This window comes from Anguilla anguilla, chromosome 5 (assembly GCF_013347855.1).
Source record: "Anguilla anguilla isolate fAngAng1 chromosome 5, fAngAng1.pri, whole genome shotgun sequence".
NCBI lineage: Eukaryota > Metazoa > Chordata > Actinopteri > Anguilliformes > Anguillidae > Anguilla > Anguilla anguilla.
This window is the reverse complement of record NC_049205.1, coordinates 36393843-36409391: the sequence shown is the minus strand read 5'-3', so window position 1 is coordinate 36409391 and position 15549 is coordinate 36393843. Positions and strand designations below refer to the sequence as shown.

Here is a 15549-nt window from a genome sequence, read left to right as displayed (position 1 = left end):
TAAACATACATGGAAATGTCTGTGCTCCGCGTTGCTCTATTTACACACACCAGCGGAAGGAGGCAGTGGGTCAGACGCAAACGCCTGTAAAATCGGAACCACACCTTGCCAACGTGAAACAGAAACCCTGTGTTCATTTTAGCCAGATTAACACTAGAATCACCAACAAAAACAAACCGAATCGTTTCACCCGATAAACTGAAGTCGACAAACGTGAAATATAGGCTATTCACCATACTTTCCCGTTGACTGCACCTCAACGGTGAGCTTTAAACCAGACCATTTAATTTCTCACGATAAAGATAGTTCAATTCGTAAATTAGATACGTCATTTTCAGATTCCTAAAATAACATGTTATTTAAGGAGCATGCTAGAAATAGATATAAATGTTTAAATAAATGTTTCCGACCAGTACTCACAAAATAGAGCTTTCTCTACAATGTTGGATATCGCGACAAAGTAGCGCCCATGCCAGTGAGCGAGTGGGAGACTTTACTAGTCCCTCTCCTGCGAGACCAAGCTTAGGCTACCCAACACGACAGCGCTATCAGATAAACAGAGAAAACGGCTATAGAAATTGGTAGCCAAAGCACAATCGTTATTTGTGCGAGAACCAGACATTAAAAGAACAGGCTACCCGGTGGCACCCTTCCCTTGTTTCAGCTTTCCTTTCTTGATTCCTTAGTGGAGGCGTGGATCCGCAACCAGTTATTTTTCTAAAAATCCAAGCATTCTCCTTCTCTTTCATAAACACAAAATCACAAATCACGTTGCGAACATTAGGTCGCACAGTTCCAAATAAAACGTTTTAGGAACATACAGATAGCAGACAGTTTCTGTTGCACTTGCAAAGAAACAGCCATCCCAAATCTTTCCTCAGCTACGTTCTTTGGCTCACATTTTCAAGTTATCTTTTTTTTCATCGTTGCTTTCTTGGCTGCTATAGAAAATAAGTGACGCGCATAAGAGAAAGAAACAGAATGGTATACTTACAGGTTCACAGAGGTTGGTTGCAAACAGATGGAGCACTTGTACCGTATTTTTCTCCTTTCTGAAGGTGTGAACTTCTAGTGCGTATGAGTTGCCTGCCTTCCGCCGCCAGACTGCTTGAATCTCTTTTCCAGCACTCCACACTTTGAACAGCTCCATTGACGTCACCCTTCCAAGCCACGACGCGACGCCCCTTTCGTTGCCTCTGCCAATCGCGAAGCGATAGACAAACAAGAATCCTGACCCTCCTGACTCCAATCTTAATTCCATATGCCAACCATTCCTTTAGTTTCTGGATTTGACCAAAACCACAGCCATATCTGTTCAATAAAAAACGGATGTCAAAGTGACGCCAAAAATAGATGCTGCACAAGAATAATTAAACATAGTCGGGGGAAAAAAAAGTTCTAGAGGTAGAACTAGAGGTTCTAGAGGTTCAGGTAGGCTAACACATTAGGGACTATTAATCTATAGGCTATAGCAAATTATGATTTGGCATGTTAAAAGCACAATTAATGCACAAACGATTTGTTCTATTTCAAAAGTTGCATTTTCAGAATATCTCACAATGCGCATATGATATTTGTTTATCGGTCAAACACATCCGGGGCCTGTTTCAAGAAGCAGGAGGCTTCTGAGATAGCCGGATAACTGCACCGAGTAAAACCTATAGGATCAGTATATGATGGGTGGGTGAATATGGAGGTACGCCCGACAGAGGCGAGGGGTGCTTTGACCGAACTCACGTCAGAGAGAGATTTGGAGTTGCTGCTATCCAACTACTGCTGCCGCGCAACACGGTTTACAGAAAACATTTAAGTCCAGGCTTGCGGCAGAATGAGATAGCGACCCAAACCTTGTGGATAGTTTAACTACACGTGTAAGTGAATTAAACCCTACGGTTGAAAAAAAAAAAATATATATATATATATTAACTGGCAGTAGGCTATAGCTGGCAATACTGTAAATTGATTTTTACAGGCTACTTCCACTAAGTCAAGCAGGTCGTTTCGCTGTTGTGCGTCGTTTAGAAAAGCAACGATAACCGACAACGAACAAGATGAACAAGAGACAAGCATGATATTTTTTTCAGACAATTTATTGAAATGCTAAGTTTTGGAGAATCCGTAGCCTACCAGCTATGTATGCCTGTCTTAACACCTTCGTCTCCTCTCACCACCGGAAAGATTTTCTTTCTTTAGTGGCTGGCTTGCGAGCGAGTAACGTTTTGCTTTCTTCGGCCAACTAGAATCGCCCAGCCCTTCGTTTGTATAGTAGGCGTGAAAACTTGTAACTGGCGTTGTCAGTCTGACGCCCGCCCATGGACTGTTTGCACCTGACCGTTGTAGTTTTTCGTAAAGCAGGTACCTGAAGCATGAATGCGCAGTTGTTTGGGGCTATATCAATGCACTCGCTACAGATAGACAACTGACTCAGAGCTATTCTGGAGGGCAAAAAAGTTCATTTTACGGTAGAATTCTCCTTTGATGTCATACTGTTCCAGACCTACACGTTCTGGCGTTGTGGTAAGGTTTACGCCAGTACCTAGTCACAGAATAGTAGCCTATTGGACTGTTCTAATCTGGTCAACGGGCAAAAACTTGCCATCAACCACCGATTTTGCGCACCTCTTGACTGGAACTTCGTGAGGGGAATACGTTATGCCTACCGCCATTAGTGCGTGTCGCCTGTTGTCACCACTTTACCGACACTCCCTCTATCCAATAGTTTGTACTACATTTCCCTACTGACGAAGGAACCAGGACTCCGTGTCCATGGTTACCATTAATGAAGTTGTCTAACAGAGGACTAGAACATCACTCAGGTAATTCACAGTTCCTCAAATTTTCACAAATATTAGAAAAATAATAAGCTATTCTGTCGAAATCATGAGATGCAGCTGCGGGAAAAATCGTCCAACGCAAACACAGTAGCACAGAGGAAGCGATTTAGGTAACTAGCTGGTTAAGCTAACTCACAGGTTGCGGGTGCCTGATCTACTAATTTTGGCTAGCTAGTTAAAAGCTTGCCTTGTTGTTGGAAACTATCTACATTGGCTTCAGCGTTCTATCATTACACCCGTGGTTGATTGCAAAGAAATTTAGCTATTACCGATGTGAAATTCCCGACCACAGAGAGACAGCAACGCAGATATTCTCCCAAAGCCAAAGTTTTAGCCTACTTTTGTCTAGTCGTCTGTGTTGGCGATTTAGTGTACTAGCTACGTAGCTAGGTAACCGTAATTTGTTCTGCTCATGATCACGATACCCAGGGTTTTACTGTATTGGTGTAGCAGTAGTGCATATTATGTCTAGACCATTGTAATGCAATCCTATCATGGGTTTAGTTTTTCTTGTTTTTGCAGCATAGACCCCAAGCCGTGGGTTTGCAGGCAGTGTGTGGTGATGGAGGGTAGTGTGACGAACCTTAATACGGTGGCCTTCAAGCCCAGAAAAACTGGCAACAGGAGTGACTTCAATGCGCGGCCGAGCAGAGTTAACTTCCACGAGCTGGTGCAGCTCAGCGATTCCCCGGCGATGGTTCCAGAGGTAAGTGCTCTCCCTCCAGTCACAGACGAAGGCTCGAAGCAAACATTTTTTCCAAGGAGTACACGTGCTCCTGTTTCGAAAGAATTTGATAGCACACTCATGCTTCCATTTAGTACATGTGCTCCCAAATTATTTTCCAGTTAGCGCACATCCGTTTTCTTAAATTGTGAACTCTGTCGAGCACTGAAACAGACACATCTGTTTCCTACTGATAGGCTACTCCACACATGGCACCCCCCCGCCCCATTCAACATATCAATAGAAGATGAGCCATGTCCGGTCCATGTGTCCTGCTCAGGGAATTCCTAGCATGAGTATGAAGCATCCTGGATGCATCCACTTTCACAGTGATGAAATATGACAGTGATATACAGCTATTCTGTGCTAGACCTCTGTAAACATGTAGCGCAGGTTGCTGGGAGCGGAACTTACTGTGCGTATGGATATCTGTTTATGCGTACAGTCGTGTAGCTGTTTGTATGTGCGTGCGTGTGCGTGTCCAGGTGGAGAACAGGGATATCCTGAGTGCAGTAGTGGCGCTATTCGACGTGTCGTTTCCAGAGTTGGGCACAGATGAAATCTATGACATCGTGAGTAGCCCTGACAGTCAAACCATCGTTCTCCTGCGCAGTCATACAGGTACGCCCCTAAACCTCCTGGCCCCACCCAGTAATTACAGTTTAATTTCAGTTATGTCACACGCATTAACCCCACCCATCCGACTGCAGATGTCCTGGAGGAGTACAGAGGCAGAGAACCCACTGAACCCCCAGGCATCACGCCCCCCCCAGCTGAGAGCAGAGACGGAGAGTCAGAGAAGGGGAGGTTCTGTGAAGTGTTCAGCGAATCAGACGACAGCTCAGACGAGGCAGGGGATTCAGCTGAGCCTGCACAGGACAGGTACAGACACTCCTGCACGCACCCACAGTAGTCACAGGTGCTGACTGTGTGTTGTGCAGTGTTCACATTTTGATGGTAAAAAAAGGTATGCCGTGCATTAGCGAGGAGCTGGTGACGACCGTAGCGGTGGTAAACTACGCAACAACACAGTAAACATCATTTAATCGTTGCTATGGTTATTTGGCGGGATAGTTTTATTATTTTGGAACAGTGCTTGGTCCTATACAAGCATGGATGAGGAAAGTGACAACGGAAGCATATGTGGGTTCATCCTGTCATGTTGCTTTTTAAGAAATTGGGGTCTGGTTTGTCCCTCCGCTACAGAATGATGGCAAAAGCCGGGATAATTGAGCTAAAGATGGAAGGTTCCTTGAGGGGTTGCCGGTGTGCGGCGTTTAGCCCTGCTAGTGGGCGAGTTGTTCATCGCTGTCTCACTGAAAAACATGGAATATTTCACTGTATCTCAGTGTATCTCTGTGTGCCTCGGTGTATCTCATTATGTCTCAGTGAGTCTTAGTGTGCCTCAGTGTATCTCATTATGTCTCAGTGTATCTCTGTTTGCCTCAGTGTATCTCATTATGTCTCAGTGTGTCTTAGTGTGCCTCAGTGTATCTCACCATGTCTCAGTGAGTCTTAGTGTGCCTCAGGGTATCTCACCACGTCTCAGTGTGTCTTAGTGTGCCTCAGTGTATCTCACCATGTATCAGTGTGTCTTAGTGTATCTCATTATGTCTCAGTGCGTCTTAGTGTGTCTCAGTGTATCTCACCATGTCTCTGTGTATCTTAGTGTGTCTCAGTGTATGTCAGTCTGTCTCAGCGTATTTTTGTTTGTCTCAGTGTATGTCAGTGTGTCTCAGGACACATCAGTGTGTGTGACTCTGCTCTGTCCCCATTCAGGTCTGAGTGGGAGAAGTTCAGTAGCGGGGTGACGGAGTTCCTGGTGAATGTGGGTGAGCGACGAGCGACGCGGAACAGATTGAATTGGGAGCAGGAGATCCCGCCCAGTGCTGTGGGAGCGGAGTCGCTCATTGTGGCAGCTGCCACATACAAGCTGAGGAGACTGTAAGTACAGTTCAGATAAGGTGGCTGGTACCAGGGCCTTAGTTAGGTTCAAGTGGGGAGTGACTGTAGGTCTCTGCAAGCAGACAAGAGTCAATCAGTGTGTTTTTCATGGAATTGAGTATTCTGTGGAACTTCCAAATTAAAATAAAAAAATACTCTGAAGTTTCTTTACATACACACACAGACACATACAAGCACGAGCACACAGGTATATAAACTTGCATTCACACCTGCAAAGACCCAAACATATCATGAGTCAGTACTAAATTTCTCCTCTAGCCCTTTTTGAGTACACTGACCCCCTATCCCCATCTTTCTATCTATTTTTTTCCCTCTGTTCACTCAAATTCAAAGTGCTTTATCGGCATGACAAAATTAGCATTTGTATTGCCAAAGCATGGCAAGGAACATGTGAAACATCAGATGATAATAACAGAATACATAACCTCTTTCCATTCAGTCTTCTCTCTCCGTCTCTCTCTCTCTCTCTCTTTTTTTCTTTATGTTTTTTTATTTGTCTTTCTCCCTTTCTCTCTCTCCCACGCACAGGTTAATAAGGCTCTTTCTCTCTTGAGGGTCAGGGTGCAGAAAACAGCTCCCATAAAAATGCCATGCCAGCAGCGCAGCTCCTTCTGAAACGGCCTGCCAGAAATCACGTCTGGGTGGGGCACGGTCTTCCCGGGTTTCTATTTTTACCGTCGAAAATGACACAGGGCCCATTGTTCCCTCCCTCCCAGCGGGCCCGCCCCCCGAGTCCAGGGTCTGCGGCCAGCTTCTATTTAGAGAGCGGAGTCGGCCCGCGAGGGCGACGCCCTGCCGGCCGCGGCCTGTAATTAGCTCCGAATTACAGGGCAGGCCGGCGGGCCGGGCCCCTCCCCTCTGGCCCCGGGGTCCACGTGGCGCCGCCTTCCTGTGGCCCTGCGGTCGACCCCGCCTCTGCGGAGCCGGGAGCCTTGGAGAGCTTGGGCGCTGGAGCGCTCGGTCACGGCCAGCCTCCCTCCTTCCAGCTCTGCACGGAGTGGGAGGCAGCAGCTGTGGCAGTGCAGTCGGGCAGAAATCCTGACCACGGGGAATGGCTGAGCACTGGACATTGATGAATTTAAGGGGATTGCAGCAGTCACTGGCATTACAGCAGTCAGTTACAGCTGTGATTGGGATTACTGCAGTCAGTAACAACAGTGATGGGGATTACAGCAGTCAGTAACAACAGTGATGGGATTACAGAAGTCAGTAACAACAGTGATGGGATTACAGCAGTCAGTAACAGCAGTGATGGGGATTAAGCCTGATTTATACTTCATCACATGACTTCCGACAAGTGTCGCATGACAAAAATGACGTATTTTCAACTGAAAAAAGCGTAGTCCGACTTCTAGAATTTTGTTATGTCGCAGAACTTCATACTGTGTCACACACTGTCATGTTGATTGGAACAGCCAAATGGAATGCAGAAATTCATTGCTATGGATACGTCATTAGTTTTGGTTTATCTGAGTTGCGGACCATCTTCTTTTTTCTGTTTGCATTAAAAAAAAAAAAAAAAGTAGATATACGATATATTCCTCCCCTATTTCTCTGTAATTTCACCAGGCACCGCAAAATTTTCACAGATGTAAACATCTGCAGTTTGGCATCTCGTTACCACAGACACCAGAACCCTATCCACAGACCTTTGCCGAAGTATAAGTGCAAAACTTTGTGCGACACTTTCATTTTTGTCGTGCGAATATTGTGTAAGGGGATGTATGACGAAGTATAAATCAGACTTTACAGCAGTCAATAGCAGCAGTGACTGAGATTAGAGCTGTAATGGGGACTACGGCAGTCGGTAACAACAGGGATAATGAATTCTCTGTATTGCAGGGAAATAGGCGAAAAGGTGCTGGAGCTATCTCTGCTGACGACCAGGCGGCGCTACCGTAAGTGCGGCGTGGGCAGCTACATTGTGGAGGTATGAAACAGGGCACTGTGGTTCAGTGTTGTGCGAGTGAGGGTAGAATTGTGGGCATGCAGTAGAATAAATTCCCTGTAACTGTAAAAACTGTCTTTAGGAAGTGTTTTACATGTACATGCAGAGTGACAATTGCTTTCATGTAGTTTGGGGACTGAAATCAGACCAGTAATTTAGCAGCTGAAAGTCTCACCAGCTGTGTGAGCAGGTTGCCCCCTGCTGACCATTCAGCAGAACGACAGTCTACAATCCTGCACACAAAGTGTGATTCTGTCTCTCGCTGAGTCTTGTTATCAGTTGCACTTGGTAGAGGGAGAATGGGCAGAAATTTTCTAAAACTTTCATAGCGGCATCGTGGCCAAAGAACATTTGACATCACATCTTCATGTCTGCCTGTGTGAGTATGTAATATGTTATGTGTGTGTGTGTGTGTGTGTTCTCAGCTCCTGAAGTCGCCTGCAGTGTGTGGGCCTTACGACGTGCTTCTGGCTCACGCTGAGAGCAATGCAGTCGACTTCTTCACTAAATGTGGCCTGACTGATGATCCCCTGCTGAACGATAAGTTCAGGTACTGAGCCCCTGTCCCATACACACACACAATCTCTCTCTCTCGCTCAGACACACACACACACACACACGTACATACACCTTATTGATTGATCAGACCAAAAAACTGGTCAGTGTGAAACAATTAGTTTTGTATGTATGGTCAGTGTTATTGATCAGCTGAAATATTTTAATTGTTGTCACCTCACAGGGAAGTGAGAGATGAGTGGACCAACACCACCCTCATGAGCTACCTGTCCTCCTTTAGCATAGGTGAGCTACCTGATCCCCTTTAGCATAGGTGAGCTACCTGACCTCCTTTAGCATAGGTGAGCTACCTGACCCCCTTTAGCATAGGTGAGCTACCTGACCCCCTTTAGCATAGGTGAGCTACCTGACCCTCTTTAGCACAGGTGAGCTACCTGTCCTCATTTAGCATAAATGAGCTACCTGACCCCCTTTAGCATAGGTGAGCTACCTGACCCTCTTTAGCATAGGTGAGCTACCTGACCCCCCATAGCATAGGTGAGCTACCTGTCCTCCTTTAGCATAAATGAGCTACCTGACCCTCTTTAGCGCAGGTGAGCTACCTGATCCCCTTTAGCATAGGTGAGCTACCTGGCCCCTTTAGCATAGGTGAGCTACCTGTCCTCCTTTAGCATAAATGAGCTACCTGACCCCCTTTAGTATGGGTAAGTAGTATTTTTGAATCCTCTCTTCTCTTGTTCTCTTTTTTAAATTAAATTTCTTTGTTTTATTGAAAGAAAAGCGATGTATTTCTTTGTCTTTTTATTATTACTATTTTTTATATTAATTTAACATTATAATATGCCTCATCTATGTTGTTCTATCATGCTTTTTGAAGGCAGTCCGTATCACAGCCCTGTTCCCCATGCGGACTCGGGTATCAGCGCCCCTGGGCCCTCGCTGAACCTGTGGGAAGTGGAGCTGGAGGTGGATCTGATGTGAGCTTTCTCACGCCGCTCCCTTCCTGCTACGCACACTCACACCGCAGACCCGTCTGTGACCTTTACAGCCTTTATGGCTCCCCCTCTGCTGCTTCTCAAACCCGGTCTTCGGTGGCGGTTCTCGCGCCAGCCCCTCCCTCTCTCTCTCTCTGACCCCTCTGATTGGCTGTGTTGCCGCCGGCAGGAGGAAGAAGGCTCTGCTGGCGTACCAGCAGCAGGCGGTGTGCGTGACGCGCCTCGTCCAGGAAGTGAGCGCCCTGAGGGAGCAGGTGAGACGCGCGCGGAGCGTCGCTCGTTCACCCGTCGCGCGTCGCGGGGGCTCGCGGCGCGGAAGGTGGTCCGTGGCTCGAGGGCTCGAGTGTCCTGTGGGAGCGCGCGCATACGTCCGCAGTTCTCCCAGTGTGACTGTAGGTGGCGATGTGGTGCGAGAAGTACGGTTGGTGATTTAAAATGGGATAAAAAGGGGGATGAGTGACAAATGAGAAATGTATCAGGCGTCACGTACTCTCACTTGTACATATCTAACACCACGCAAACGCCTCTCCTGCGCGCCACGCAGAAGTACTGCAAGCACACGAACGCATGCAAACACGTACTCATACGCGCACACACACACACACACGCGTAAAAACAAGGCCCTTGCTGTAATTCCCTGCTATAAAAATGGATTCTATGACCAATATAAGCTGTGCAGTTCACCCTGGTTGAAGGCAAATTTGCACAGAAATACATAAATCGCGCCCTGTTCTGATAAAACTAAATTGGCATGAATTGCATGTGCTTCAGTTATCACTGCAGGTGCGAGAAATGAAGGCTCTGAAGATGGAGCTGGAACTGGAGAGAAAGCGACGTAGCAGGACAGGTGTGTGTGTGCCGTCACATTGAACACTGACACAACGTGATGTAGAGGTGTGTAACTGCTTGTGTGTGTGTGTTTGTAGAACAACAGTTCCTGGAGTACAGGCTAATGACATCGCAGCAGCTCGTAGAGCGACCCAACACTGGCACAGGTCTGTATGTTACGCTGTGTGTATTGCATGTGTGTGAGGGCTCTCTCTGGTGGCCAGAGGAATGCACTGCAGGAGTAGACTGTGCTTACTCTGTTATATTGCCCCAGGCTCTCAACTCGTAACTGATTCAGGGTCAGTTGCAACATAGTTGGGATTAGGAATAAAGGCTGGTGAGCTGGTCCTGGATCTGTTTTGGGGGTGGAAAGACAGAGACCTTTCAGTTTTATCTCAGGGTGCAGTTCTGTGGTACAGAGAAGGCCTGGTAGTAGTTTGCTCCTGTTCTTATGTTCTTTCTTCTTTAGATGAACAGGACTTCAGAGTGGCTGAAGATTCGGGGGCGGAGTCAGTGGACACTACAGAGGAGGGGCCATGCAGGACAGAGGAGTGGCCAGAGATCAGGCAGGTACAGCTGTGATAATAGAAGTCCTGGGAAAAAAGCAATTAAACTGTGATTTATGGCACTCAGAGCTTTCTAACCGGACATTCTGTTCCTCTTTCAGGCAACAAAACCACCAGTAAAGAGGGAAACATGGACAGACAGACAGACAGAGAGAAACACAGAACACGCACGCACGCACACACACACACACACACACACACAAATGTGCACACGTCATGTCTGACCTTTTGGGTATGTGTTACCAACAACTTAGAAAATAAAAGTGAATATTTATTTCTACTGACAATAAGTTTGTTGTGGTCACTACCACCCCACACCAACAAGATTCCACTCAGTGACTTTATTACTAAAACAAAATCCACACAGCCACATTACAGACACGTGACACACAATAATTTCTTTATTTGAAGGTAAAAAATGATTCGGCTCTAGAAGTAGGGCTCGTAGGCTAGCAGGTAGTTGTCGTTGTACATGTACAGGCGGTGGTCGGCCGGGTTATAGTGCAGGTTGGCCACGCCGTCCGCCACCTTCTCCAGGGGCAGGGCGAGGGTGTTGTCCTCCCGCCCGGTGGCCGTGTCGAAGGCGTAGAACACCTCCTCGCGGTAGCGGTCGTCGTAGCGCGTGGCGTAGAGCACGCCGCACACCACGAAGGCGTTGGTGACCGACTTCTTGAACAGGCGCGTGCTCCAGGTGTGCGTGACGTTGAGCGACTCGGCGTCCAGGCGGCTCAGCACCATGTTGCCGCGGCTCTCCTGCGTGCCGTAGATGACCCACAGGCCCGTCTCGTCGGCCGAGAAGTCCACGTCGGTCCAGTCGCGGCAGCTGTAGTAGCAGTAGGGGAACTGGTTGTTGTAGCCGACGCCGGGCAGCGGCCGGCGCACGGTGGCCTGGGTCCGCAGGTCGTAGCGGCACAGCTCGCCCGCGTTGTGGCACTGGTAGAAGAAGGCCTCGCCGTACAGCAGGCTGCCCGGGCCCTGGATGGCGTTGGGCACGGCGTGGGAGGCGGCCACCGCCACGTCCTGGGGGTTCCTGGAGGCCATGAAGTCCTCGTAGGTGAGGTAGCGGCGCACCACGTTGCCGTGCCTGTTGCCGCTGACCAGCGGCTGGATCCAGTAGGTCTCCGGGCTGCCCGGCTTGGTCTCGCGGCCCCAGGAGCCGGCCGGGTAGGACTTCCCGTAGGGGCTGAGCTTGGTCACCAGAGGGGAGCTGATGTTCTTCATTAGCCGCTGAGAGCAGGTACCTGCGGGGAAGGAGTCCGGGGTTAATTAAACTGGAATTGGACAGCATATCCACAGGTTGGTGCCAAACCATTACTAAGCACCTGTTTATATCTTAGGTTTTCAACAGGGGGTGCTTGAAGGTAGTGTATTGGGTCCCTGGCCAGACTTGATATACAATGACTACATATGGATTTGGGAAAATATAGCAAAATATCACATTTTAAAAATGTAACCCTTTTGAAGTTATGATGGGGGTCCGATCATGGACAGTCACGTATCACAGATCTGAACTCATCAACCTACTTGCGATGGTACCACTTGACTAAATCCCCAGGATTGAAGAGTCCTGAAAAGTTTGTTTGCTGCCAGCAGTTACTGCTTTATAAATGTAAAACCTCATCTGCTTGTAATTACTGTTCACATAATTGTTTTTTGAGATAAAAAATAGTGTGTCTTTATGAAAAGCTTGCAGATGTTTTTTCAAAGAAATGGGGTTCTAATTCTGTCAAAGTAAAAAAAGAAAAAAAGCCAGCCTTTTGATTTTTGAATAGTGAGTAATTTTAAAAAACCATGACCGCCTACCCTCCTGGCATAAAAGTACACTCCAAATCCCCTAGTAACTCCCCTCCTGCCCTTCTCTGTCCTCCCCTCACTCACTGGTGAAGCCGGGACGGATGGTCCTGCACGTCTCCAGGCTGTTTCTCAGGGACCGCAGGTTCTCTCTCACCGCCTCCAGGTTGAAGATGTTGCTGTCCTGCATCGTCGTAACGTCCTCGAGCGCTTTGCTTATCTGGGACACGGAGAAACCCCGCAGTTGCCTTGTTGGTCCTAAAACATCTCCTGAAACGTCACTCAGCTAACGCACAGAGAAACCCCGCAGTTGCCTTGTTGGTCCTAAAACATCTCCTGAAACGTCACTCATCTAACGCACAGAGAAACCCCACAGCTGCCTTATCAGTCCTAAAACATCTCCTGAAACATCACTCAGATAGCACACAGAGAAACCCCACAGCTGCCTTATCAGTCCTAAAACATCTCCTGAAACATCACTCATCTAACGCACAGAGAAACCCCACAGCTGCCTTATCAGTCCTAAAACATCTCCTGAAACATCATTCAGATAGCACACAGAGAAACCCCACAGCTGCCTTATCAGTCCTAAAACATCACTCATCTAATGCACAGAGAAACCCTAAAGCTGCCTTATTAGTCCTAAAATATCTCCTGAAACATCACTCAGCTAACCGCAGCTGCCTTATCAGTCTTTAAACATCTCCTGGCTAAAACATCACTCAGCTAACGTACAGAGAAACCCCACAGCTGCCGTATCAGTCCTAAAACATCTCCTGAAACATCACTCATCTAACGCACAGAGAAACCCCACAGCTGCCGTATCAGTCCTAAAACATCTCCGGAAACCAACCCCTCAGGCACGGGTGGGCCAGGGTGGGCCATAGACACCTAAATAGTATCCTGACCCGCCCATTTACCTTGGCTGAATCACCACGCCCAGTTGTGAATGCCTATCTAAGTAGCTCTGGCCCACCTAGTTCTATACAGGCCCAGCTATATGAATATTTCTGGCTACGCTACTGCCTGGCTACGTTGCTGCCTGAAACATACAACACACAGAGAAACCCCGCAGGTGCCTTCAGAACCCTGCAGTAGGTGTGGGTGAGAGCCGGGCTGTCAGGGGTGAATGGCGGCTCACCTCTTGGGTCAGGCTCTGTGTTTTGGCGCTGGGGTTGGAGCGGTGAGCGGAGCTGATGTCCCTCTCGAGCTTCTGCAGCTCCTGGTTGAGCTGCCGCAGGTGCAGGCTCTTATACAAGCCGCTGGTTTTCAGGTACTCGAACGCGAGCAGGCGCTCCGTTATGTTCGCCACAGTGGCGTTGATCTGAGGCATCTTCTTCTCTGTTTGCAACACCTGCACGGGAAAGTCAGTGAGCACCGAACAGGTCAGCGAGTCCAGGACAACACGGCGATTACCGAGAAACCAAACCAGACTAGGACGACACAATGATCACTGAAACACCAACTAGTGCAAGACGGTGGATTAGTCGCCAAGAAGATCCAACCGATCCAGGAAAATTCGATAATCAATGATTAATCAGATTTAGTCAGGACAACACAAATATCATGTAAACACCAATGCAAAGTCCAGAAAGCATTACCTGTGTCTGCATCTTCCCAAGGAAGTCTCCGCAAGACTCCACCTGCTGGGACACTCCCTCGTACTTCTGTGCCGGAAAGTCCCACTGCGTGGCGTTAACAGTGCACACGCATGCGTCTGCCTTCCTCTGGCCTTTTACTTGCTGAGTACTGTCACCCTCCTGCTGGACCACACACACACACACCCACACGCACACACACATTGAACAGGGGCTAACTGTTGCCAGTGTGAATCGAGGTTAGAACAGTTTAAAGTTAGAATAGAGGTTAGAAACAATGAGCATGGTCTGTACTCCACAGACATAATCAAAAATGTGCTCAAGCCTAAAAGCCAAACACATTTCTGGTGTAATCTTTACTCTCTCTATCCAGTGTTTTAACACTGTTTTTATATAGGGCCCAAGAGGTGATGTTGCTGCTGGCTAAAGTTGCGTGTGTGAATAACACGCAACTAACCCTAACCCTAACCCAAGCCTAACAAGATGCAATGGTAATCCTTAACCCTGGGTTTAGATTTAGCCATAGGTGAACAATGAACAGTGTAAAAAGGGGTTCAATTAACCTCTGGGTAACTTTTACCGCATGAAAAGCATTGTGCTAAGAATGAGTTCCTCCACAATGTTCCACCTACAGGAAGTTGTCCAAAAGTTTGGCTTTCAGCTGTTAGGTGTACTTATTAAAGTGCTCTTGACTAAAAAGTGTTCAACCTCGAATCAGGTCATCCAATGCAATAGATTTTAGAATGTAATATTTGTATGTTCAATTAAGTCCAATTAATTGTTTAGAGGGTCTAATGAATCTCTAGGTTCAATGCCACTAGGTCTGGAATTTAAATAATTAATAAGAACAAACACCAGATGAACACTGGAAAAACATAAACCTCAGTTTAATGCACCATAACTATTCTAATTACATAGTTCTGCAAGAGTGCCCTCTAGATGAATGATTAGAAAAAAATGTTTTTATTCGATTGACAACCCTAATGTACTCACACATATGTGGGTTATACTCAAAATATACATTAATATACTCACAAAGACCTATGAATGTATGCAATCACATACTCATAAATATACTTGCACACTTTCTTTTCCTAAAATTTTCTACCACACACTAAAATTGCAATAGGAGCAAAACAGAAACAAAAACTCTCTCAAAAACACATTTCCCTACACAGGCATTAATTCACGCAAACACAAATATTAATATTATACTAATTCACTCACAAGCAGACATTCATACACATTGACATTTTCGCAAATAGACATATTCACTCATAATTCATATTATATTATCATGAGACTACCACACAGTAACTGGGCTTAGATTTGCAGACCAATTATTAAACTATGACGGGTACTACTACTGCTACTGCTACTACTACTTACTACTACTACTACTACTTACTACTACTACTACTACTACTACTACTATTATTATTATTATTATTATTATTATTATTATTATACATGTATTTATATAAATAACAGTAAAAATGAACCAGCAAGTAGAGTCCTTTAACAGTAATCACAATATTTGATTTCATACAGGAGAAAAGGCATACAAATGCCTGGAGATGCTCATACACATACAGTACATGTGGAATACACACACATCTATAATACATGTGTGCAGCAGCTAGTTACTCACAGTGACCAGAAACAGTAGCAGCGGCAGCAGCGAGAGGAACCGCACCATCGGAGACATGTTGATACTGAGGCTGAATGAGGCAAGGACACCGTTTAAACAAACAACACGCACGCTCACTCTCTCTCTCTCTCTC

At 46.8% G+C, this 15549-nt stretch overlaps 3 protein-coding genes across 9 annotated transcripts in view; 1 reads left to right on the top strand and 2 right to left on the bottom strand.

Annotated features, from left to right (window-relative positions):
• The window catches only part of LOC118228025 (sphingomyelin phosphodiesterase 3-like), a 15480-nt gene extending 13970 nt beyond the window's left edge, over positions 1–1510 (bottom strand). Inside the window, exon 1 of the mRNA XM_035419206.1 lies at positions 995–1510. The gene's annotated coding sequence lies outside the window, so the exon portion shown is untranslated. The remainder of the gene's footprint in view (positions 1–994) is intronic.
• The window catches only part of si:dkeyp-50b9.1, a 21858-nt gene extending 11070 nt beyond the window's left edge, over positions 1–10788 (top strand). Inside the window, exons 1-14 of one of the 6 annotated variants that reach the window (XM_035419210.1) lie at positions 2087–2816; positions 3384–3540; positions 4044–4179; positions 4269–4440; positions 5338–5502; positions 7366–7453; positions 7897–8021; positions 8211–8272; positions 8865–8964; positions 9152–9236; positions 9754–9829; positions 9909–9977; positions 10280–10380; positions 10478–10788. In XM_035419210.1, coding sequence (XP_035275101.1) covers positions 3397–3540; positions 4044–4179; positions 4269–4440; positions 5338–5502; positions 7366–7453; positions 7897–8021; positions 8211–8272; positions 8865–8964; positions 9152–9236; positions 9754–9829; positions 9909–9977; positions 10280–10380; positions 10478–10600 — 1446 coding nt within the window. In that variant the 5' untranslated portion in view covers positions 2087–2816; positions 3384–3396 and the 3' untranslated portion in view covers positions 10601–10788. The other 5 variants (XM_035419209.1, XM_035419208.1, XM_035419207.1 and 2 more) reach the window with 5 other exon arrangements.
• Positions 10699–15549, bottom strand: LOC118228027 (olfactomedin-4-like). Of its 2 annotated transcripts, none has more exons than XM_035419214.1 (5): positions 15417–15549; positions 13769–13930; positions 13309–13521; positions 12255–12387; positions 10699–11617 (listed from the first exon to the last, which is right to left on the bottom strand). In XM_035419214.1, the coding sequence occupies exons 1-5, from the start codon at positions 15471–15473 to the stop codon at positions 10806–10808; spliced, it is 1377 nt and encodes a 458-aa protein (XP_035275105.1). In that variant the 5' UTR covers positions 15474–15549; the 3' UTR covers positions 10699–10805. The 2 variants fall into 2 exon arrangements, with proteins under 2 accessions (XP_035275105.1, XP_035275106.1); XM_035419215.1 differs by having other exon boundaries at positions 13769–13927; positions 15417–15523.

Excerpts from the sequence above, each read along its gene's own strand:
- LOC118228027 (XM_035419214.1), bottom strand. The coding sequence starts at position 15,473 with ATGTCTCCGATGGTGCGGTTCCTCTCGCTGCTGCCGCTGCTACTGTTT. Across the intron at positions 13,931-15,416 it reads TGCTACTGTTTCTGGTCACT|CAGGAGGGTGACAGTACTCA; the intron begins GTGAGTAACTAG and ends TGTGTGGTCCAG. Across the intron at positions 11,618-12,254 it reads CATCCGTCCCGGCTTCACCA|GTACCTGCTCTCAGCGGCTA; the intron begins GTGAGTGAGGGG and ends CCTTCCCCGCAG.